The 24,443-nt window shown below is 43.0% G+C and overlaps 1 protein-coding gene across 3 annotated transcripts; it reads left to right on the top strand.

Annotated features, from left to right (window-relative positions):
• Positions 1 to 3,535: 3,535 nt before the first annotated feature.
• Positions 3,536 to 24,407, top strand: shdb (Src homology 2 domain containing transforming protein D, b). 3 transcript variants are annotated; one of them, XM_034223633.1, is made up of 8 exons: positions 3,536 to 3,754; positions 4,338 to 4,716; positions 6,733 to 6,883; positions 9,498 to 9,719; positions 17,049 to 17,126; positions 18,149 to 18,323; positions 20,068 to 20,187; positions 22,960 to 24,407. In XM_034223633.1, the coding sequence occupies exons 2-8, from the start codon at positions 4,384 to 4,386 to the stop codon at positions 23,144 to 23,146; spliced, it is 1,266 nt and encodes a 421-aa protein (XP_034079524.1). In that variant the 5' UTR covers positions 3,536 to 3,754; positions 4,338 to 4,383; the 3' UTR covers positions 23,147 to 24,407. The 3 variants fall into 3 exon arrangements, with proteins under 3 accessions (XP_034079524.1, XP_034079525.1, XP_034079526.1); XM_034223634.1 differs by having other exon boundaries at positions 3,536 to 3,758; XM_034223635.1 differs by lacking the exon at positions 17,049 to 17,126.
• The last annotated feature ends 36 nt before the right edge of the window (positions 24,408 to 24,443 follow it).

The following is a 24,443-nucleotide window of genomic DNA, read 5'->3' as shown; positions in this document are numbered from 1 at the left end:
AGCATATTTTATGTTTTATTTGTTTAAAGTGCAGTGCTGTTATTTTGTGTTTAACAGGCTGCTGCTGTCCAATGTAAATTAGCATCCAGTCATGTAGCTTGCAACTTGTGTCAGTTCATGGAGCTCACTCTTCAACACCGGGGGGTTCTGGGAAAGTTGTTAGCCAATCACTGGAACGAATGTAACCAATGGCAACACTGGAGGAGCTGAATCCGGAAGTATATACTTTTGTACTGTAAGAGAGAGGTGAGTGAAAACAAATAATAAATAGTGAATTACGGGCTAATTTAAATGTTATACGACTATTTTAAGGTTTAATAAGCTTTCATCATTTATTAGTTAGATATGTTACTGAAGTCTGGTCGTTAAAGGCTCCTTTTTACCTCAATGTATCTACGCTCCTCAGTTTTAGGTTAGCCTAAATAACAATAATAACTTTTTTATATAGCACTTTCATGCAAGATGCAGCCCAAAGTGCTTTACATAGCAAGATGAGATACAAAAGAATACAACAATGAGTAAAACATAAAGAGTGAGAAATAGAATATAATAATATAAATAATATAACAAATAAATTAATAATAATATTAAAAAAACAAGAAAAACAGAAAGAGTTAGAGATCACAAAATAATAAAACATGTGATACACTAGAATTAGCCCAAATTAAAAAGATAGGGCTTTTATTTACTGTTCTAATACCTAATGTAGGCTATATTTAATTTGATCACACTTTTAATTGAAATGAGTCTTCCTTCTGTTGTTGTAAACAAATATAATGGGTGCTTGCAATACACATGAACCACCAAATGAGGGCAGTACATGCACAGCAGAGGAAACTAGAAAGGAATACAGCACTACAAGTCTATCAAAAACCTATTTTCCAGCCCATAAATTCAACCGAGAGACTCATTAAAATCAAATGCATGACATTGAAAGATACATGTGTTGATGTGTGTCAGGTTGTTCATGAATCTGATGCCGTACATCATGTCTGTTTGCCTCTTATATTAATGAATGATGCTGTTCAGCTGCAAGAGAACTGAAAGCGTGAAGTTTGAGACAATGTCACATCCATATTTAGTCCTTTTTAATGAGGAAGTCTTATTAATTCTCTGAAATAATTATCTGCGCCTTGTTGCTTCTGTTTGATTCAATTAAATCTGTGCCTCCTATATGCAACAGTGCTTCTGCATGAAAAACGATGACTGTACACCTGTCTGTCTGCCTGTTTGTGATTATCCCTCACTGTGAGAGATCCTGATTTTCCATTTCTGTTTCCCTCTCCCCTGCGCTCTCCATGTGTCTTCCTCTTGCTGTCTGACAGCACGCCTCTCTCTGTTTTTCCATCTCTTGCACAGATTCAATGTTTCCTCTTCTGTTCTGGCTCTCACCACAGCCTGGATGGGGACGCAAATTAAATGTGTGCCCAATATGTTACAGGGCTGGGGGGGGGGGAGGGGGGTTAAGACTAAGCGGATTGTGCTGATGAAACACAGGAATGCAAAGCTGAGGGGATAGCAGACAAAGAACATTGCTGGTACATTCAAAGATATGACGAGAGATAAAAATGCCAAAGAATGGCAGATAATAAAGACAGGGTTCTTACGGTCATTAAAAACCTGTAAAAGTCATGGAAATTCAAAATGAAAATTCCAGGCCCTGGAAAAGTTATGGAAAACAATATTTTCCCCAAAGTTTTGGAAAAGTCATGAATGTAACTTCAATTTACATCAAATATAATTTATATTTTAGCTAATCGCCGATAATGATAATACATACTGTATCGTATAGTAATGAAACATAAAATGGTATTTAACTGACGAAGTATTTTGCTGGTGAGAGATTTTAGTTGATTTGTTTTAGATAGGCACAACATGTTTCATATGCAGACCTTATTTTCCTGTTCCATGTTCAAATAAACCATTTTCAGTGGTACTGCTGAGAAAGAGACATTGTTTTGGTCATGGAAAATTAGGTAAAGGTCATGGAGAAGTCACGGAAAAGTCATTGAAAATCATTGGTGAAAAAGTGTATGAACCCTGTAAAGAGCAGGGGGGAGGAAGAGCCAAAAGATGCATTTCTGTAACATCTGAAGAAAAGCCTGTGGGAAGAAGTTATTATCTTATGGGATCTTGTGTTCTATGTTGTGCCAACAAGATCTGACTTGATCTCTGGATCTCATTCCCAGAAGATAAGACCTGTATCACAACGTATTGATCTTGTTCCCACAGGAATATAACTGGATCACACTTTGGGTCTTGTTCCCTCGGGATAATGTTGTCTAACAATCTTGATCTGCTAACGCATAAAACACATATGTGTAGTGCATGGAGAAGAAGACATAAAACAGGTATAGGAATCTGGGGGAGAACTTATTTTCCAGTGTAACACTTTTGACAGGCCTTTGTGTCGGATGATGTCATGTAATCGATCCTGTCGTCACGTTTACAGCCTCACTGCTATAACTGATTTAAACTGGACTGCAGGGACCTTCCAGATGTTTGCAATCACACACCCTTCCCTCTGGCTCAGATTGGGACTTGTTCTTGATCCCCATGACCCTCCTTCAGGTCTGAAGCCGGTGCTTGATGATCACTGGAGCAGGCGGAGGAGGAAGATGGGATAATGTGGATGGTGATTGTGGGGTGGGGGGGCTTCTTCAGCTGGATGACCTCATCCAGTCTCCCCGCCCCTGGGAAAAAGTGAGCTCATGAGTGTCGTAAAGAAAGAGGCATTTACGGTATTTTGACAGACTTAGATGGCCTTATCCACTGTAGCACACAATCCAATTTACCCACCTGGACCTGGGATAATGGAACATCTGTGAAAGGATGAAACAAAAGGCATGAACACTCAACAAAATGCCTTATTTTTCTATCAGATTGGACAGGCCTCAGTGGTTTTGTCATCTTTTTTTTGTGTCCACACTACAACACTGTCCCAGATGATGAGGGGATTTTCTTACATTCCCAAACCTTTTTTGAGGAAGCATATAACCGTTTTGTAAACTATACAATAGAGGATAAGGGCTACATGAGACTTTGTTTTTGGGGGGATGTGACCAAAAGTTTTTTTTTAAATCTCTGAATTCTGACTTTTTTACTCAGAATCCTCACTTTTATCTCAACATCTCACTTTTTTTTCACATGTGGCCCCGATCCTCTTCCGTAGTAAACACTTCAGGGCTTTTGTAGACTTTCCTTGTTTTGGGAAAAAGTGCAAAAATCATTGCAAATCCCTTCAGTGAAGCTAAAACAAGAAAATACTCCAGTGATGTCACTCGATAAATAATTCAAGTGCTTGGAGAACATTCGTGCGAGCTGCTTTCTTTCCTTCTCAGTTTTGTTCGTTGGTTTCCCCCATGCATTTATAGTGAAAATGAAAGGAGACGCATCTCTTGTTGCAGTCGATGTGCAGATATTTCAATGAATGAACGGTCGGCTGACTGCAAAAGGGAATAGGAGGATATTCCTGTGGGAATGAAGCCCCTCCCCTTTAATCGCTCGGCTGAGTTTGTCTCGGAGCTGTAGTCGCTCTCTGCACTCACACATTTGCCGTCAAGAACTCAGCACGGGATTTCAGAGCTCTTGTTTTTGTCCCTGAAAGCTGTGTTTTTCCCCTTCTCCTGTGTTTTTGTGGAGTATAAAGCGCCTGGAGTGGAGGGTTGTATCGCTTCTTTGTGCCGTTTTATTATCATCGTCATGAAGAAACGCGGAATAAAGCGTTCAAAGTGGCTGAAGGACTGAAGGCTTGGTAAGTGAGTGCGCTCTACTACTCACTGCGATTTTAATCCACTGTTTTGGTGACTGATTTGACTTTAAGTTTAGGAAAAAACATCTTATTTCCTGGACAAAGCTTCCCAAATAAGCCTGTTCCAAAAGTAAACATGTTGCATTTAATGTTGGTTAAAATCCAAACATTTTAATCCATTTTGATTTATTTTAATTCCTCATAGTTTAGTATAGATATTCTCATACAGTCATTGTGTTCCCCCCTTTTTCAATCAGCGTGTTAACGTTGGATTTTATTGCAGGGGTGTGAAATGTGATTGCATCCTTTGGGCAAAGTTCAGATGCCAGACGTTATTGCCCCCTGCATAAAACAAAAGGAGTGTGTAAAGCCCAGCTGTTGGTGTAGTTTAATGTCACATGAAAGCATGTAAACGCACACTTGTGGGGGCTCTGTGATCTGGAGGAAGTTGTCCATAATTATTATACAAGGATCAGGACCTGTGGATTATTTATTGTCTTGGTTGGATGTGTTTATCCCTCTTTTCCATAACTGCAACATAAATTAGGTCAAGCGTTAACCTGCATGTCCCTGTTTGCCCCTGCAGCCTCCTGCTCTCACTCCTCCACACACCAGCCCGTTTGGACGCTGCGATGGCCAAGTGGCTGAAAGACTACCTGAGCTTTGGCAGCAGGAAGGTTCCTCCACAGCCGCCCACACCAGACTACACAGAGAGCGAGATCCTCAAGGCGTACCGGCTCCAGAGGGACATGGACTTCGAGGATCCCTACGAGGACTCGGAAAGCAGATCCAGGGGTGAATCTGGGACTTCTGACCCCGCCACACCGGTGTACGGCTCTCCCATGAAGTCCTCCACCGTGGACGTGAAATCCCCCAAACACAGACTGATCAAAGTGGACTCTCAGGAGCTGGGCCGCACAAAGATCCTCCTCAGTGCCGTGTCTTTAGACGACCAGCAAGAGCCTGTAAGAGCCTCACTTTCCTTCTCAGCATGTGTTCGTACACTGAAAAAACTTGACTTTAATGAAATGTATCATGTCAATATAACTGTAAGAGGTTAGTTGAAAGCAATACTATTATGTTGAACCTTATAGTTTCTACTTATACTTGATATTATTGCTTTCAACTAACCTAATACAGTTATGTGAGATCTGTTGACATGAATTAAAGTCAACGTTTCAGTGTTTTCAATATAGATGTTTAATGCAAAAAGCTGATCATAACACATTTAATTCCTTATTTGGAATTTGGGAGAATTGAATGGATGAAGGGAATGCAAGAACGTCATGAAGGATGAAAAACACTCTTCATCTAATCCCCTTTCCATCACCGTGACAGCCTATTGATTAGACTCCATAAACAAGTGACTAGTAATGTGTGTCTCAAATATGCATTGTTTACATCAATCACATTACATCCCATGCGCCGCGTAAATTCGCTCCCGTGGATGGAAGAAAGAATTATTGATGGCTGGAGCGGACCATTGAGTAGGAGAGGGTCACAGTCCCGGGAGTTTATGTCCTTCCATAAATAATAAATGGGGTTTAGTTTTTCAAGCTGAGAGAGACCCCCGTTTGTGCACATGTTAGGGGCCATATACAGTCACCACGTGGAGATATGCCAAGGGCCACAGGGGGGTATAATTTATAGCTGTACGTGTCATCACTGCAGTGCTTTCCCTGCTGCGTACTGTGCATGTTGTGTAGAGAGCATACACAGATACTGCACAGACAAAAAAAAGCAAACAGATGTTGAGTCTGAGCAACTGGAGCGGAAGCAAAGGCTTTACAAGGAAATGGTCTTCACATCAATTCAGCTCACATATGCTGAGTAAGTTAAGGAGTATTTCAGGGATTTCATCGCTGCAGTTAAATCCATGACTCCGCTCATGGAAAATGCTACAAGTGCGAAAGTCCCGAAGTGGATTGGAGTAATAGTCTTAACTCAAGTCGATAGCTTCCCCCCTTCTACTCCCTTCTGCTCTCATTTATTTCCCAGGGTCTCTGGGAACATCCGCACTCTAATTAACATTGCAGATTCCTGTGCATCGATAACCTGTTGTACAATCAACAGGGGATTCGAGTGTCATTTTGTCAGGGCGTGCGCATGTTCAGCAGGGATTTTGGGAAGTGAGCCTTGCAACAGTGACTTCCTTTGTCACAGAGTGAGACAGGGATGAATGTGTATGTGCTTGTGTACATGTATTTGTGTGTGTTTGTTTGTGAACATATGGCTGTCTTTGTTGCTGTCAGGGTGCCAGATGACCGCTGTTTTCCTCCTGTGCTTGCATGAAGGAACAAATGCTCCCAACCAGCCAACCAGATCTATCTATTACTCCCTGTGTTCTCTTCCCAAAGCCAAAAAATCTCATCTACAGACAGGACTGTTTCTGGCTGCATTACATAAAGCGCAACAATAGCAACAAACATCAAATATGATCCCTTCTTTAAGGGTTTTAAGAGGGAACTGTATTGTGCAGCTACTACGTATGCAGTTTGCTTGTGTGATTGTGCACCCTAAATATGCAAATTAGTATCTTGATGATCCTCAAAAAGCGTTTTGTCTGTAACCAAACATATAGTTAAGGTGCCATTCAGCGAGGATGTGATTGCTTGTTAGGAGTGTTGCACTGCTCTCTCTTTGTTGGGTCTTGATGAGCTATTGTGTTCCTTTCTAGCATTTACATGTAATACAGAGTGCAAACTACTAATTATCCGAAAATATTCTGATTCCTAGGACGCTTTTACTCAAGTGTGTCAATCAAAAGTGTCATTAACGATTCGCAGCTTTTACAGAATGCTGATATTAAATCGTCAGCCTATAATTACAATGTTGTGCCTGCAAGAAAGAACCTTTCAGATATTTGTGTTCATTTTATAACATAAAAAACACTGGAGAAATTTTTCTCCAACAAGGACAAGTTAATGATCTGTAACCAAACCCATTTACCCTCATCAGTAAGTGTGTGTTTTGTCCTTCAGGTGGTGCCGTCTGCTCCGCTGGCAAGAGACACGGATTATTCGGACCCGTTCGATGCTCACATGAGCCACAGGTCAGAGCCGGACCTCAGAACCGTTCCCTGCGAGAACAACGGCTACATGGAACCGTACGAGGCTCAGAGGGTCATCACAGGTCAGTGGATTCATCAGCCACTGTCTTATCAGTCTTATAATGATTCAGTGAGTTCTTGTTATCATACAGGAAAAGCTTCTTTGGCAAATATACAGACAGGAGGAAGAAGAAGAAGGTGAGGCATCAACTTCCGCTGAAGCTCCGAGTGGCTCATAAAATCTGCTCGGTAATACTAAAAATAACATATGTAAGGAGGGGAAAAGAAACAATGCCAGGTAGAGAAACAATTTAATTCCGTTTCCTTTACGGCTTCCCTTAGTTTTTATCTCTGATAGTTAGCTCCATAATTGCATTAATAATACGAGATTAAGTTCTTACCTCCCAGTCTGTTATTATATTGCATTTCAGGTTCAAACTCATAACAAAATATAGATCTGTGGCATGTAATAATATCAACATGGATCTGATAATCTGTATTTGATGACCGGTCAGAGCTTTATCTCTCCACCTTTTTCTTTATAGTCAATTATTTCTGCCTTTTTAAAGATAATCCTTATTTGTTATATTCTTATATGTTCTTCTTTCTAAAAAAAATGGTATTTAGTGCAGTATTGACTCCACTTGTGAATACACAGTTCTTCTCTGCTGTGTTAACCTATCCACTCCACTGTGTTTGTTTATCGTTGGCTCTCAGCCGCACAACACTTCCCGTCAGACACGTCTCTCCAGTCTCTCCCTTGTGATTGTCTCCCACATCCTCTAGCTCACATCTATCGTTTTCCATTTGTCTCTCAGCCTATAACATCTCTGTCTGCCCCTTTCCCCCCCCCGCAAGCTCCCTGCTCTGTCCCAGTCATTTAGTGTAAAAGTGCCCCCCCCCCCTCTCTCCTCTTTTTCCATCTCTCTTCATCTGGAGGGCTCTCCCCCGCCCCGAGGGGAGTCTGGCTCTCTCTATAATCGGTCCTGTTTCCTAAAATCTATGTCCTGTCCTCTCTCAGTTGGCCCTTTCGCTGCCTTTTTGCTGGTCAAATGAAGTTCGTAATGACAGGCTTGAAGTGGAGTCCCGATTGAGAAACCTTGAGGAAAATATTTTTCTCGCGGCAGCTGGAGAGATTAGATTGTTGCGTTGATGGCAGAGCGTTTTTTGGAAAAGCATTGTCACCGCTCTTTCATTGACTTTGAATTGGGCCTGTCAATCAAGAGCTGGCTGCTTTTGTCTGTCTGTCTTTCAGGCTATTGGTGCTCATTAAAAAAGCAGCAGAGCAGCAAAGACAGATGTGAGATTGGAATAATAACTATCTCTCACAGAGACTGTCCTGAAAAGACACCTGTGTGCTTTCTTGACTTTATTTTGAACGAGTTTCCATGCTAATAGTTAAGTATAAAAGACCTGTCTGCAGCTCTGACACACATCCGTACGCCTAAACACTTCCCGTCGCCATCACCTCGATCTTCAATTTATGTCAACTCTCTGTCAAATTGCTTTTTTCTTCCCCCCCCTGCCTGTGTTTTCCTCCATTATGTTTCCTATGAAATTCTCATTTTATTTCCTCCACGCCTGTTTTTATCTCTTCGCCTTCATCTTCTCCATCTCCGGGCTGTCGTGACACCGCGGGTTCCCAGAGCAGGTAGAGCAGCGTTCAGCCCGCTGTGCTTCTGTCTCAATGATTTAACATCAAACACCGAACATACCCCCCCCCCCCCACCAGCACCTCACCCCTTGTTTCCTCACTGCTTCCTTTTCCTCTTCCTTTCTCCACAACCTCCTCCTCCTCTCTCCATTTCCCCCCTCCACTCTCTTCTTCATAACCTCGAGGCCCCTTCCCCAGGGCCTCCACTTGGTCGCCATGGTGACTACAGGGCCGACCCAATAGCGCTGTCTTGTCGTGTGAAGGTTAAAGTTTTTCCCCGCCTTTCACCAGGGAACCTTTCCATTTAGTTCCTTTTTCTCATGTGAGTGCTCCTCCATTGCTGCTGGCTGTGTGCACAAAAGATGCCGACTCCTTCATTTCCCCCATTTTTTTCCTTCTTCTGTACCACCTGTTTTTTTATTTTTTTAAAGGCTGCACTTTTGAGGTCAACATATCAAAGCGCCATCGCTGATTGCCGCCGCCGCTGCAGCTTAGAGGCTCCTATTGATGCATTTAGAATCAGATTTCATCCTCTTGCCCGCATCGATAATCTCAAAGCCTTTTATCTCATGGCCATATTTGACTCCACACCACAATTGCTGAGAAACATTTCTGGCAGGGAACCCACTGAGAAACTGATGAAAATGTTAACGAGGGAATACGAACGCTGTTGTGAGCCGGGCGAGATTGCTGCTGGGATTCAGGAGGAGGGGTGGTAGGGGGGGGGTGGGGAGTTGTTGTCTAACGTGTTGCAACTCAGCATCCAGCCCAAGGCCTTGTTAAGCCTTCTTATATGAAATTCTGAGCCCCCCGGCAAACTGTGCAAACATAATTTGTCTCTCTTCTCTAATTCTAGTCATGTCAGAGCTCAACAGGCTTCTTGTTTTACTCTGTAGAATATCAATCTTGTGTTTAAGAGAATTGCTACTGGCAAATATTATTTCCCAATGTTGCCGGCGGTTTATACCTGTTGCACATCCACAAAGATTGAAATGTGTTGGTGTCTTGTTCTGAATCTGTGTTATCTTGTGTATTCATATTAGAGCTGCAGCGAGGTCCAGGAGGAGGGCGGTCGCGGGGCGAGGTTCAGCTCTACGACACCCCCTATGAGGATGAGAGGGGCCGACGCCTGGGTCTGCTGTACGGAGATGCTCAGGAGGAGGGCAGGGAGAGCAGCCGGCTGCCGCAAGACGACGAGAGGCCGGCTGACGAGTACGACCAACCCTGGGAGTGGAAGAAGGATCACATCTCCAAAGCTTTTGCAGGTAACTGGAAGAATTAAGAGAATATATCCTGACAGAAGAGTCAACAAAAAATCAGGGTGGAGCACAGTCTGGGAAAGGCCATCTCATATCTATCTATTTGCTTTACAATAGATAGCTCTCCTTCAATTATCTCTTCCTACATCTGAGTGGAGACATTCTCCATGACCTTCGCTGTCACTGGTCTTTGTTTGTGTTTTGAACTGGAAAACATGGCCTCTGTTCTGGGAAGATTCTAATGTATTCAGGCAATCGCTTTATGAATACATTTAAAACAGGTTTAGACCAGGGAGCTTCTAAATCATGCTTCATTGTATATTAAAATATATTCAGAGCATCCCAGTATAGAAGCTTTTAGCAAACACGAAGGCTTTCAGATGGAATATCCGTATTCAGGAAAAATATTGTTTACTGAAAAAAACCCAGTTGGATGCTGAATTAATATTATCTTTGACCAAAACAATGATTCCCTACCACAGACTGTACACACAGCTCCTGGAGTTTCTGGGTATCAAGCATAGACCATAAGGTATCTCAAGAATATTCCCTTTTTTTAGTTAGTGAAAATGGTTGAGACTAGGTTTAAAAAAGGGCTGTTTTAAAGGTCAAAGCCTCCCAGGAGCACACAGAGATCCCTGCTGCTGTTACTACATAGTGAAATACTCATCTAACTGTCCTGACCTTTAAGGCAGTGTTTGCCTCCATCACTAGGCTTGTTTTTCAGGAAATGGAGAGGGCTGTGACCTTCACTGTCTAAGCTCAAATGACACACATCTCTAACTACATTTAAACAATTTCTGGTGACTTTTAATTTCTCGCTAGATGATATATAAGATTGAAAGAGATGTCTTGTGTGTGTATATGCATGAGAGAGATACAGTAGACGTCAGGAAACAGAAAGCAAGGTTCATTTTCTTTCATTATCGTGATATTACGGGCTGTATTTCTACAATAATTGGTGCAGAACATGATTATATTTTTCAGAGTTGTCACATCCTATCTCATTATATTCCATCTATTGAATATAATTGGAGGCAGAGAGTGCAGTGGAAGTAAGAGAGACGGAGCAGTGAGGAGAAACAGAACTGGACTGATGGGTCATTTAGGAGTGGACCAGTGTAAGGCATGCAAGGCCAAGTCGGCTTAATTGAGCTGCATCTCCAAGTCACCAAGGTCAAGGTGATGGGATAATAAATCAACCTCGCCTCGAATGCATTCCCCCTCTCCTCCCCTTTGTGTGCACCCCCCCTCTCGCCTCAGTTAATTACACGCCTGCATGTGCATGACTGATCCAGTGCTAATAAGAGAGTCATGGTCAGCACACCATTGTCTGAACACACACACACACACACACACACACACACACACACACACACACACACACACACACACACACACACACACACACACACACACACACACACTCTGAGACATTCACACCGTGTTCAGACTCAAATCACATTAAGAGGAGCAGCAAGGAGACACCGTAACTTATTTGAGAGTGGAGATGATTTCAAAAGGAGGTGCAAGACAGTTCATTTAAAAGCCAATACCACCTCTCACTTACTTAGAACTCATCCCTGCTCTTTCTGTCATTTTCTTACTTTGGACCTTGTTCCTCTTTGTGCCACATACAGTACGGGCTCCTGCAGAGCAGCGCTCTCAGCACCATTACAGAGCGTGGTGGAGGAAAACGCTCCAGTCGTCTGACCCCTTGTTTTTTCCATTTGGAGTCAGCACTCTGAGCTGGCGTGCTGTCAGTCCGAGCAGACCAGAGCACTGAAGTGTAAACACACAAACAGTATTTTCCATTCTCACATTTAATCCATATTCCCAGATCCACTCAGTGTTGCCAGGCACGGCCCACATGTGAGGTAGGAGAGAGAAGGAAAAGATTGAAAGAGATGTGGGAGAGAAAGAGAAAATGCATAGGCTGTGGAGGGAGAGAAATGGAAAGGGACGTCCAAGGTTATGGTATGTTTGGTGGCATCTCAATGGATGTTTGTGGAGGCCCTGGGCTCCATAGGGGAGGGGCGTCGAGGAGAATTAATGGTCGGGGGCTTTGGCGGGGTGAGATGCAGGGAGAGGAGGGGGAGTCAGGGCCATTGTGGCAGGGTGCAATCCGTCATCCGCCAACACAGGCGCACTCTCACACATGTACACAGCCGCAGAGATAGGGCTGTCCCCACTCCCCGTGGATGTGACACTGCCACTCAGATAACCCGCTGCAGGGGGCATCGCAATCTGCCAGCAGCCCCTCATCATCGCCTTCACACAGGCGCATGCACACACACATGTGGATTCTCAACTCCAGCTCTGATTATCAGGCCCTCTAATTCAAGGGTGAGAAGAGGTTGTGTGCTTATTGGCACAAATGGGTGAGGGGGGGGATCGCTGGTCCGTAGCATTCATGCACTTCTGAATCAAATCTCTAATTAGGATTTCACAGTTTATCCATGCTTAAAAGTAATCGCCTGGGTAAATATAGCATTCGGCTGCTTTTATTCAAATAGTATCAGAAATAAGCTTGCCTCCAAAGCATTTTATGTATTTTCCCTTGGACATGGAGTCCACTAACCCCAGCTGTGTGAGGGTGACTAGCGGTGCCTGAGGGCTCGGACGTGACAGGCCTCTCTCAGTTTGCAGGGTTTTAATTGCAGCGTTGGAAAGCTGTCACCATTCACAAACGTCCAGCTCGAATTACCGGAGTCATTCATTCTTGGAAGTCAATAGACAGTCCAGCAGTGAAAGATTGTCCCTGCAACCATTCAGCGCCAATTAGTGAGCTAATGAAAGGCACAATCTCATTCACTCTCATATAATGAGCAGATGAACGGGTGTTTCAGGTATTTCATGTTTGTACGTTTTATATTCCGTTAGAGGAGCTCTGAGCCGGTTGATGAAGATGATTGTCGGCCTGAGGTGGAGAAGTGTACGGATGATTAGAGAGCCGCAATCTGGATGAGGAAGTTGAATGAATAACATTTCCACCCCCAGAAATTACTATTATGGCGCCATTGAGAAAAGCACTTATCCTCCACTTGTTCCAGTGCAGCTGCTCATTAGGAAACAGAAAGATAAGAGCCGTGCAGAGAAGCTCCCGAATGTGAATGTGTGCGTCATAACAAGAAGACCAGGGTTAAAAAAATGCTTTCTTTGTCTGTTCAGATAAACTCTTTGCAGCACAAAAACACGAGTGGGTATCCTTGTTATCCTATAGTTTATTTTCCTTTTCTGTTGCAATTTGTGTGATAAACATATTGTTTAATTTCAAATAAATGCCTGTTTGTTTGCTGTACTGTGCATATAGATTGAGCTTTTAGCCACAGTGATGTCAGTGTTGCCAGACTGAAACATCTCAACAATTACTGGATGGATTGTCAAACCGATATTCATGGTGCTCAGAGGATGAACCCTTCTGACATTCGTTACCCCTAACTTGTCAAGTAGCATAACAGAGAGGTTTACATTTTACATTCGATGGGCATGACATTTGGAACAGATATTCATGTTCCCCAGAGCATTTGACTGTCATAGTTGTTGTGATCCTAACACACTATGATCAAGTGAAAGTTTGACTCTGTTCAAAGGTTTGGGTTATGACCAAATGGCCTCAAAACTAACATAATTCTCTCCGTCTACGTTTTTAGGGCTAATGTTACAATGCTAGCAGGTTAAAGCTAGAGGCAGAGTATGATAAACTGTTCTAACTACCAACCATCAGCATGTTATTAATGTCATTGTGAGTTGTTACATGCTGATGTCAGCACCGCTGTGCCTTTGCAGCATCACATGGCTAACCCTGTTTGATTAAGGCTTTTTTACCAACCAGATGTTTAAAAACTGGGGAATTGAGTTACATTTTGTAGGAACAAAGATACATTCAGGAAGAAAGGCAGTTTTTCATAGAGGGCCATGAAAGTCATACAGAGCAGTATTAGAAGACCAAATCCATTATTTTGTAAAATAGGACTGTAGGCTGGATGCTAAAGGATGCTTTAAAGTGTTAATGCATACAGAGGCAAAAGCTGAGGTTAGCAAAGCTTGCAAAGACACCGTGACGGATGATCCCTCATTGCATGTGTTCTGTCTGGATACTTGTGCTCTTACAAGGTTTCCTGGGCTAGGCTCCATGTGTGTAAGTCCCCGTAGGAGAGTAACATGAATTTCTGTATGTCTGCAGACAAAGGTGAGCAAAATAAATATAAAATGAGATTTCCATTTCTGGTGTTATGCTGCTCTCTGTTGCTCTAAGCAGGCCCTGGGGGCTTCTGCCCAGCCTCTTCATCAATTTACTGCCGCAGTGAAAGGTCTCTCTTTTCCTCTTTGTCTCATTTCCTCTCCTTTCCTTCTCCCCATCGCTTTGTTTCGGTCTCCTTCAGCGTGAACCTTAACTGACGTTATTGAAAAGGCATGTCCTTCGCAATTCCCTCTTCCCGAACCAATATGAGAGACGAGTGGAGAGGTGATGGAAGTGGAGTAGGGCACGAGAGGTGAGGGAATAAGGAAAGAGAGATAATGCCCTTTGAGGAACTTAGGTGAAAGAGAGTCAATGAGAAAAAGAGGGATTTATGGCTCAGAGAAAGCAGTGAGAGCTTCAGGAAGCGCAGAAATGGATACATGAATATCTAGAAAAAATGTATCTCAATCTCACATCTGTGGATCCAAACTATGAAAGGAGAACTTGTATGCATGTGTGTTTCCTTCTTCTTCACTGGCAGAAGGTGTTAATTGTCTGTCCTTATGTCGGCCATTTCGCCCAGCAGAAGGTCTTTGTGGGCAGAAAAAAGATGGGATGCCAGGGCTGTTAAAAAAACAGATGTCTTCATTAATGGACTTGATGAAGCTGTTCTATTGTCTTTGTCTACTCACAGACACAGAAAACAGCTGGTGTGCTCGAAATGTCAGTTATCCGTCATTCAAGGTGAAAGGTCTGCTCACCCCCCCCCTCTCAGATACATTTCTGGTAATTGTTAGCAGGTAGTTGAGGCACATGTGAGATTTTGGGAGACCACAATTGACTGAATTGCTGTCGCCTGTTGTATCAGCTGGCTTTCAAAGGAAGGCAGAAGTGATGGAAAACACACGTCTTTGTTTTAGCACACGATGGATACAGTGTAGAGGATTTGAACACAAATCATCACTATGGGCTGTGAGCGCAGATGAGAGCGCGTCTTTGTTCCTAAACCATTAGTGTGTCTCTTGTGTTGGTGAACAAAGCAGAGCACTTTTAGCCCTCTATGGAAGAGAGATCCACAGGTTCCCCATTAGAAGTGAATGGGAGCCAGATGTTCCCTTTTAGGAAGTGTGTGTGTGTGTGTGTGTGTGTGGTGTGTGTGTGTGTGTGTGTGTGTGTGTGTGTGTGTGTGTGTGTGTGTGTGTGTGTGTGTGTGTGTGTGTGTGTGTGTGTGTGTGTGTGTGTGTGTGTGTGTTGTGTGTGTGTGTGTGTGTGTGTGTGTGTGTGTGTGTGTGTGTGTGTGTGTGTGTGGTGTGTGTGTGTGTGTGTGTGTAGTGTGTGTGTGTGTGTGTGTGTGTGTGTGTGTGTGTGTGCCTTTCTCGGTCCCTTCCGTGTTCCCCCCTGGCCCCCCCCCGCTCTCCTGTTTTTCCTTCTTTGCCTTCCTCTCTTTCGTTGTTTGGTTTCTTTACTTTCCTTTTACTTTGTGGTTTTATCTTCTTCGTTGAGATGCACTAAGGTTTGGATCCTGGACTTTAGGACGCTCTCATCTACTGGTTTCGCTGTATGATGCTTTAACAAGATAACAATTTATACCTTGTGCCCAAAAGGCCGGGGGTTTAAGAAGCGCTTGTGTAGATGAGTGATCTGTCCTAGTCATGTATTGTGAGTTGACCAAGATAATTAAAAAATGGATGCCAGAAAAACAAGAAAATGCTTTAACGGCCATGTCCAAAGCCAAAATCAACAATGTGAATAAGACAGTGGAAACAATTGTGGAAATCATCTCACCACCACTTTCAATTTAAGTGAGGAAAAACACATTTTAGGATTCCAGAGCACTGGACATTAGTGGTTTAAAAGACCACAGCCAATGAAAAATCAAAAAAGGAAGAAGAATCTTTTCCCGTCCTTCTGTGAAACACCACCACCTCACCTGAGCCTATCTCTCTCTTTGATGGCTGAGCAGATTTCTGATCCGTAATAAATTGTCTTGGCTTTCTCCATTCCCTCTTGTTACTCTTCACTTGCTTTTGTGTGCCTCTCATTTACACCCTTCTCTCTTTCTAATGCCTCTCTCTCTCTCAGTTCTACTCGAAAATTACAGGTGTGTGATGTGGTGGTGAGGGGGATAGGCTGCAGAGTGTGGCAGCGGAGGTGTTTCTGAGTGTCAGGTCTGTGTGTGTGTGTGTGTGTGTGTGTGTGTGTGTGTTCCTGCATGTCCTCCCATTCAGGGGTGCCAGGCCACACTTTCATCCTGGCTTTAGCGGAGGTGCGGCCCACTCCAGATGGGGCCATTGTGCTGCGCCATGCATCAATAATTCACAGAGAGCCAAAGAAAGTGGCGGAGTGTGTCTGCCTGCTCAATAATTAACCAGGGAGGGAGAGAGGCATGTATGTACAGCCTGGGTCCCTCTCAAACACCCATTCAAATGGCCCTTTGATGTCGCTGGCCTTGAGGGTCTTTGGATTTGCCGGCTCATTAAGATGTCACCCCTCTTCCCCTTGTATTTGTTTTGTAATCCGCTTGCGCCGTGAGCAGGAGCTGAACGTACGGTGTGAAACTGGCATAGTGTGTGTGTGTGTGTGTAAGGCTGCAGTAATGACTGTTAAAGTCGATGCTTGGCTGCTATGGTAGATAATGAGCTATTTTCAGTTTCTGTGCACCTTCTGTGCTCTCCTACTGTAGGTAGAACAGTGAGCGGAGCATTCTTCTGCCCACACGCTCCTCACTTCCTCTGTCACACCGCACTGTGGGATGCACAGTTTCTCAAAGTGGATTTGTTCAAGTGACTATAAATAATGCAGCCTCTGACTTCCCCTGTCCTCTCTTATCACTCATACATTACTGCAAATATAGCATCTGAAGAATATGTTTTCCCAGTGATGAAGCAAAGAGAGTACATTACTTCTCTCTATGACAGGAGGTAGCGTTAATAACATCTCACGACCCAACATCTGTCATTCCCTCACACACTCTCTCAACCCCCTTCCACATCTCACTTCTCTCTCCTGCTCACATTCAGATCGTGCACCTGATTTCTTCATCACTTCTCTCCCACATCTTCCTTTAGTTCACTTTGATGTAGCCCATCTGCTGTTTTCTCACTCTGCCGCTTTTTCTCTCGCCATCTCCCCTCTCCCGTCTCCTCTATTAGAAATGAGGGATTTGTCCGAGTTGCCCTGGCCCGCGCCGGTGGGTCATCTGGAGGAGGAGCCCACCGCCAGAGAGCAAGGTGACCTCCCACTCTGAAAACAACCCTCCCCATCCCTGCCTCACCTTATCTCCACACATACAGTCGCCCTGACCTCCATGGCCCATGCTGTTGTTCTACATCTGCTCTACCTCCACCCTAACCCCCCTGCAGGCGCATCTGCACCACCTGCCTGTTGCTTTTTTTGGGATTAAAGCTCTTTTCTTACCACATTCCCCTCCAGCATCATCCACACATGAAAAGCTTTGTGTAAATTAAGAAGCCTGCTGTGTTCATTTCAAGGTTTTTAGAAGCGCTGTGCTACAATTATTGTTTAATTACAAGTTCTGTAGATTGAATTTTGCCAAGATTCTGCACAGAAGGGGTAAATAAAACAGTCTGTTTACATAATTTGCTCCAGAATCAAATGAAAGTTTATTTATATAGCCCAATATCACAAAACACTTTTGTCTCAGTGGGCTTTACAGAACACGAATGACAGTGATACAAGATCAATACAATTACAAGAAAATAATAAAAAGGCAAGATAGAATGTAAAATACAAATTAAAATGTAAAACAAAAAAAAGAACAGTAGGAAAAACTTGGGGTAATCTTAAACCAGCTTTTAAAACAAAGTCTTCAGCACACTCTTAAAGTGTGGACACCGTCTGCCTCCCCTAATGAAAACAGGAAGTTGGTTCCAAAGAAAGAGAGCTTAGTAGCTCTGACTCTTGATCTGAACAGAATAGAATAGAATCAGTATTGTCAACATAAAGTTATCTGCAGTGTAAGTTTTTGGAAGAAAGAGCAGAGCCGAGCAGGGAATACACCAACTTCCTGTCTCTATCTGCCCTGTGTGACTCATAAAAATGTTGATAATGGTTATTGTGATGATAGTTTTGCAAACCGGGACCTCCTGCCTTTAGTCTGACCCCTCTCCCTCCGGCATGCCTGGTTTTGAAATAGCCGGATGTCTGATGTTTACCCAACTCTGGCTGTGAGGTTTAATCCCTTTTGATCACAGCACTGTGTAAACGCTCTGACTCACTTTTCTGCCCACAGTGCAGTTTGACGGCGCAGATTGGGACCGCTCCTCGTCGCCCACGGATCGGCTTCGTCCTCCGGGGCCCAGGTCCAGCCCGCTGGCAGGAGGCGGGGTGAAGTTTCGGTCGCCCCAGGAATGCCTCACCCTGGTGGGGGAGAGAGTGGACGCCACGCTGCCTCTGGAGAAGCAGGTGTATGTACGCAGTCTTCTGTTAAACCCACAGGAACTACATTATAATACTTCAGTCGCTCTGTGTCGGAGTATAGACAACACTCCGGTTGTTAGGAGGCTTACATGCTTGGGACTTCTGATAGATTAAGGGTCTTCATTTAATTACATTGGATATAACACAGGATAAAGGAGTTGTCTTAAAAAAAGTAGTTATCGTACTGGCCATAGTTCACTGGCCATCAGCTGTGTACCCACAATGCTGTGCAATATTGAAAAACTAAAGGACAGTAGGGAATAAGATGTTTACGTTGCAGAAATATAGGATTAAATAATGTCTTTTGGTCTGAGATTTGATGTTTACATGCATGAAACAAATCTAAATTACGCAAATCTAAATTACGCAATTAGTTGCGCATGTAAATGTACATGTAAATGTCTCTGCAGGGGCTCTCATGCATTTATCATTCATTGTTATAACCGGGATTTAAAACATTTGAGGAAGCACACGTTTGTACATCCGACAAACAAATCCTAAACTCCATTACATTGCACCCCTTTGATCTATTAAGGGCGTGGACACATTAACACGCAGCGGGTATGTGTTTCGGCTAAGCAGCACTCATCAGAGCTCACAGAAGTGCGAAAAGGTTAGAATGAGAACTAATTAAGTCAGACCATTAAAAACACACATTTACCCTAGTCTTGTAATTTCAGACATCATTGGTGTGATTTATTTGTTGTTTCTGTGCACATATAGGGCCATTTTACTAATGAAATCCAATCACATGACACCCCTTAAGCACACATGCACACACACATGACAACATTGTTGAATTAACAAACACTAACTTGCGCACACTTTCGCTTTAGGGTGATAGTTGATTATTACGCCCCATTACTCACTGATTATCTCTTCAAGGCTTTGAGCTCCGTGTTTCCTTCAGTTCGGCTTCAAACAGAGAAAGAGTATCACTGTGGACCTGTAGCATTCAGTCATGTCGAGGAAACCTTATTATTAGACAGGAAAAGTTTAAATTGGCGACTTCAAGGTTGTGTTGTCCTTTCTAGATTTGTATATTGTTTTTTACTTTGTTTTTGGAATCCTGTATTAGCCACACAAGGGTCATTGTGCTATGGATGGCAAAATTACTGGATTGATTTCAATTAAATCAATTAAAAACATACTCTCTTGATGCTCTGATCTTTCCTTGAGCACCAATGAAAGGTCAACATTTGTAGTTTCAAGGGAAATTACAAGATTGCCATGACATTTGCTAATGACATTTCTACATTAGTTACACTGTGTTTTTTACTGTTATTTAGCTAATTAACATTAACTAAATAACAGTAAAATACACAGTGTAACTAATGTAGAAATGTCATTAGCAAATGTGCTAATTAGCATGCTTACATGGTACATGTGGTAAACAATATTCCTCCTTAACCTTTGCATGTGAGCATCATTTTGTCATTGTGGGCATGTTAGCGTACTGTTGTGAGCATTTATCTCAAAGCACCACTAGACCATGTGCTGGAAAGACGAACTCTGCCATAGTGTTGCTGGTGTTTCTGAGAATTTGAGAATTTCACAGAACAGAGAATTTCTGTTAAATATGAATCTTTGGAAACATTAATCTCGCTTATATTTACTTCCTGTGTCATCATTGTAAACATGATGATTGGCAGTTCATTTTGAGATATATTGCTGTAATTATCAGTTTGTGGAATCAAATAAATTAAATGTGTGTGTGTTTTGTCTCATCAGGTGGTACCACGGTGCACTGTCTCGCTCGGAGGCAGAGTCGCTGCTAACGCTGTGTAAAGAGTGTAGCTACCTGGTGAGGAACAGTGAGAATAACCGTTCGGAGTATTCCCTCTCCCTACGGTAAGACACACACACACACGCATACACACACGCATATACACACACACACACACACACATACACACCTATAAACCATCTCCAGTATTGTTCTCCAATAAACAGCGTTACAACTTAATTGCACACTGCTAATGTTTCTTCCGTGCGACTAAGAAGTGTGTATACTGTGTGGGAAGTCAGCTTAGCTTCCGATCTCATATCGCAGTCTCCACACCTCTCCATCTGTCTCACCCTCCTCTGTCTACCTCCAAAACATCACCCCCCCTCAGGATCCCTGCCGCACTGATTCCCCTCCCGATACTAATTTTCAGGACACAATACTGCTTATCTGGTCAAATCTCTCCCTTGTAATTACTACCACGATCCATCGTCGTGGCCGTGCACTGCACTGCCATCACCCCTCTCTCCTCAACCCATCCTTGGCCCTTCTCGGTGGCCGGCCTCCCTGGCCCCAGTGGACCCTCTTAAGTGGTAATCAGGCAGGTAGAGCACACTTCAGTGCACACATCATCCTCACCGTAATCACTAATGAATATGAATTACCTTCTGTGGGCCACACAAGAAGCCAATCCGGGAGAGAAAGGGAGGGGGGTGAGGCACGGAGTGTCACTGTGTTGGGCTGACATATAAACAAGCTCATGCATTACTCATTTACATGACTAAAGTGGGTTTGACACACACACACACACACACACACACACACACACACACACACACACACACACACACACACACACACACACACACACACACACACAGACATGCACACACACATGCAAGTTTGCTCAAGCAACAAGGTCACAACTGGCCCTGGTTCCCCAGCTGGTGCATTTGTGTTTTTGGAAGCAGATTAATCTCTTATGAAAATGCAAAAATATTTTATTTTGCTTGGTTCAAATGTGCTGCTGTCCTTCATTGAAATAGACTTAACAAAAACAAAGAACAATGTGAAAGCAGTGTAGATATTTAACCAGCTTAAAGGGAAACTTTGGTTTCAGACAGCCTTTGTTTTCTTAGTCTTGGCCATCATTCTAATCCGTTATAAATACATTTAGTTAGTTGCTGAGATCCTAGAACACAATGCTAAGAAGAAGCCAAGAAACAAGCAGTCTGATGATCAAACAGCTTTTAAACAAAGCTTCTGATCAGCTTAACATATTTGCAAGAGAAGACGAAAGGTCAAATATTAGCCAAACTCATGAACATCCATCAGTTAAGAGGCTTTGACCTGCTTTCCCCTTCCTGACTTTTCACAGTTTTCTTTCTTATTTAAATTCCTTTTTTTGGTGCGTATAATAGTCTGCATGTTTTAAATGTACCTATCACACTCTACCACCTTGTCCATTGAACATTTTTGTAGTCAATACATGCCAATGAACTACAATACCCTCAAGTGTGTGTGTGTCAGATGTTTCATGCATCAGGGTCACTTGTATTCTGTTGGTTTTGTATGCCAAAGATTATGACTGAAACATGTGTGTGTGTAATCAACAAGTGTGTCATTGTAATTTGAACACCTTGCAAAGCCTTTCTACCAGGTGAAAGGTGGACACTTTATTCCTTTAGCTCTAAACACAGTGGTTCAGATAATACAGTTAGCCTATACATAGGCTCAATTGTTTTCTCTATCAGATATCAGCAATTGTTTTGGCGGTACAGTCAAAACGCCAGTCAAAACAACAGAAATATGGCCCATGTTATTATAATCAATAGGAATGTTCTTTCTTGTCTTCAGTGGGTTGTAAATGTTATTTTCCCATCATGTAGGTTAGTCTTTATCGGGGTGTTGTGACTGGTCTTCTGGTGTTGTTAGATACTGACACGTTGTAATGTCTATGTGCCCTTCAGTAAGGACAGCTTGTGTAAAAACAACCAATATTGTTAAATAATGCAGCATTCGTGGACTTTTGTCATTGGGTTGCTCCTTGGATAAAGTCAACAACATCTAAGATAACAGAGTCATGTGGACAGTGGGAGGAATGAGAAAGGCTGTTTTATTGGAGACAAAATGACCTCCAAAGTAAGTCAGCAGTGAAACAGACAGATATAAACCAACATAAATATATTTATGGAAGAGCACCAACTCAGGTTCTAATGTACCATAAGATACAAAGTGTCCCACGAAACAAACAGGACTATATAAGCGCTGACGTGATGAAGACTCTAACTCTGGAGGCCAGTGGGATGAGGATACACTGCCTGTTGTTCAGCTGGTTGTAGCCTCAGTAGGGGTTTCTGGCTTTCACTGCTTTTCAAAATGTAATTCGTTTTACTAGAACAATGACAATTACGATGACCGATTTCAGCCCCTTGACTTTCCCTCTGCTTCTATAATTAGACATACATCATGACTGGCTGGCTGCCTCTTAAAGGGGAAGTCCTGTCATGGCTGTCTGGGATTTAAAGGGGAGGAACCAGCATGGTTTTCTTGGCTAAACCACTTTCACAGTCCAGCGTTTTTTCTCTCACTCCCAATGGCTTTGTCTTTCCTTTCAAGTGCTATTACACCACCTGCTCATCCATCATAAAGCCCTGTCCTTCCTAATTTGTGACATGGTGTTAAATCTCGGTTATATTCCTGTCCTCAAAGAGCAGGAACAAGAAGGGAACATAAATCCTGGTTGCCATTTCCACTGTGTCAGCTGCGTGAGGTTTTATGTGCCCCACATGTAATATCCTCTCCCACACTCCTTTCTCACTTTCATATTGAATCTCTCCCACACTTCTTTTGTCTCCTCCCGCTCTCAAACCATTATTTCTCTTTTCTCCCCACAGGAGCTGCCAGGGTTTCATGCACATGAAGTTCACCCGGTATAAAGACGGCAAGTACGTGCTGGGACAGAACAGCCCTCACTTTGACACCATCCCAGAAGTCATCCACTTCTACACCACGCACAAACTCCCCATCCGAGGTGCCGAGCATCTGTCCCTGCTGTTCCCCGTGCTCGTGCAGACGCTCTGACGCTCCTCCTGGACGCCGTCGTGATCGGACACGTAAACCTTGAATGTTTGACTGGATCGTCCCAAGCTAGTTGGAGTTTTTGATGATTCAACACACTGGGGGCAAATGCCCTCACCCACCACTGCTGTTGTACCCGTGCCAAGTGTCTCTAACATCCGGAGGAGATCGATTCACATGAAATGCAAAACCTGAACTTTAGGCCACCTTTGCTGTAACTCCTCTCTCTCTCTCATCTCTCACTGAACTGAGGGGGCTGGCTGCGGGACATGTGAAATCCTCCCTTTCTTTCTTACATTTCTTACATAGCTGACTGAAATGCAGAGGAAGTAAGCAGAGCTGAGAGAAAGTCTATATTTTCTGGATGTACCGATGCCCCAGTTTACAGGAGACCTGCAGGAGAGTTGGATTTAATTACTGCTGTTCAACAAAAAAACACCTCATTGACACTCGTAAAAGATATTGCTGTTGTTAGGTGAAAACCTCACTAATCGTATTTTGCATATTTTTCATGTTTATATGGATCATCACATTGTATAAGATAACCCTCTTCATACAAACACTGTTGTTAAATGTTGGACAATTCACAAAACAACTGCTATTTTCAATTATATAAGGTTTTTTACTAACAGCAGTTATATTTCAGATGTTTTCTACACAAAGACACAAACTTCTGTTCTTCACTGTCCTGCTGCTGTATGTTGAGAATTCGCTTTTCTCCATGTTACTTGTGAGCAACAGAGAAGCTGTGTTGTATCGGTACTTGTGTTGACCTTGTTGACCTGTATCTCTTGTTGGTTGCTTGCTAGGTTTGTTAAAGAAAAAAAAAAAGATGTCAATGCTGTCATTTTCTTTTCATTGACTTGAGGCTCGGTAGCTAAGCTGTAGGCTAAGTCTGAAGCTAAGAGATGAAGCCCTCTCAAAACAAACCCTAAAACTTTGAGACTGCCACGTTCTCACACTTCCTACATATTCAAGCTCAGATGTTCTCGTCTCTCCAAGTCAATACATGCTGCTTGGTGAGATGTATTTGAGTTGCGTGCCATCTGGAATGGGATCCCATGTCTGCTGCCTGGTTGCAGCATCGTGTGGCAAAAACAGTTTTTAGAGGAGAGCCAATTCAAACACATTTATGACAATTGGAACTGAGAGATAGACAATTATTCAAATCATGCGTTCTTTTTACAGAGCTGACTGGGTTTTATTAATTATTATTATTTCGGCCATTTTCTGTCACAAATAAAAGGACAGGATGTTTAATGTACCCACTGTGCTGAAGCATCTCATTTGTTCTAAATGT

The sequence above is a fragment of the Gymnodraco acuticeps genome, unplaced genomic scaffold, assembly GCF_902827175.1.
Source record: "Gymnodraco acuticeps unplaced genomic scaffold, fGymAcu1.1, whole genome shotgun sequence".
Lineage (NCBI taxonomy): Eukaryota > Metazoa > Chordata > Actinopteri > Perciformes > Bathydraconidae > Gymnodraco > Gymnodraco acuticeps.
The sequence above is the reverse complement of the archived record's forward strand: the minus strand, read 5'-3'. Positions and strand labels throughout refer to the sequence as shown.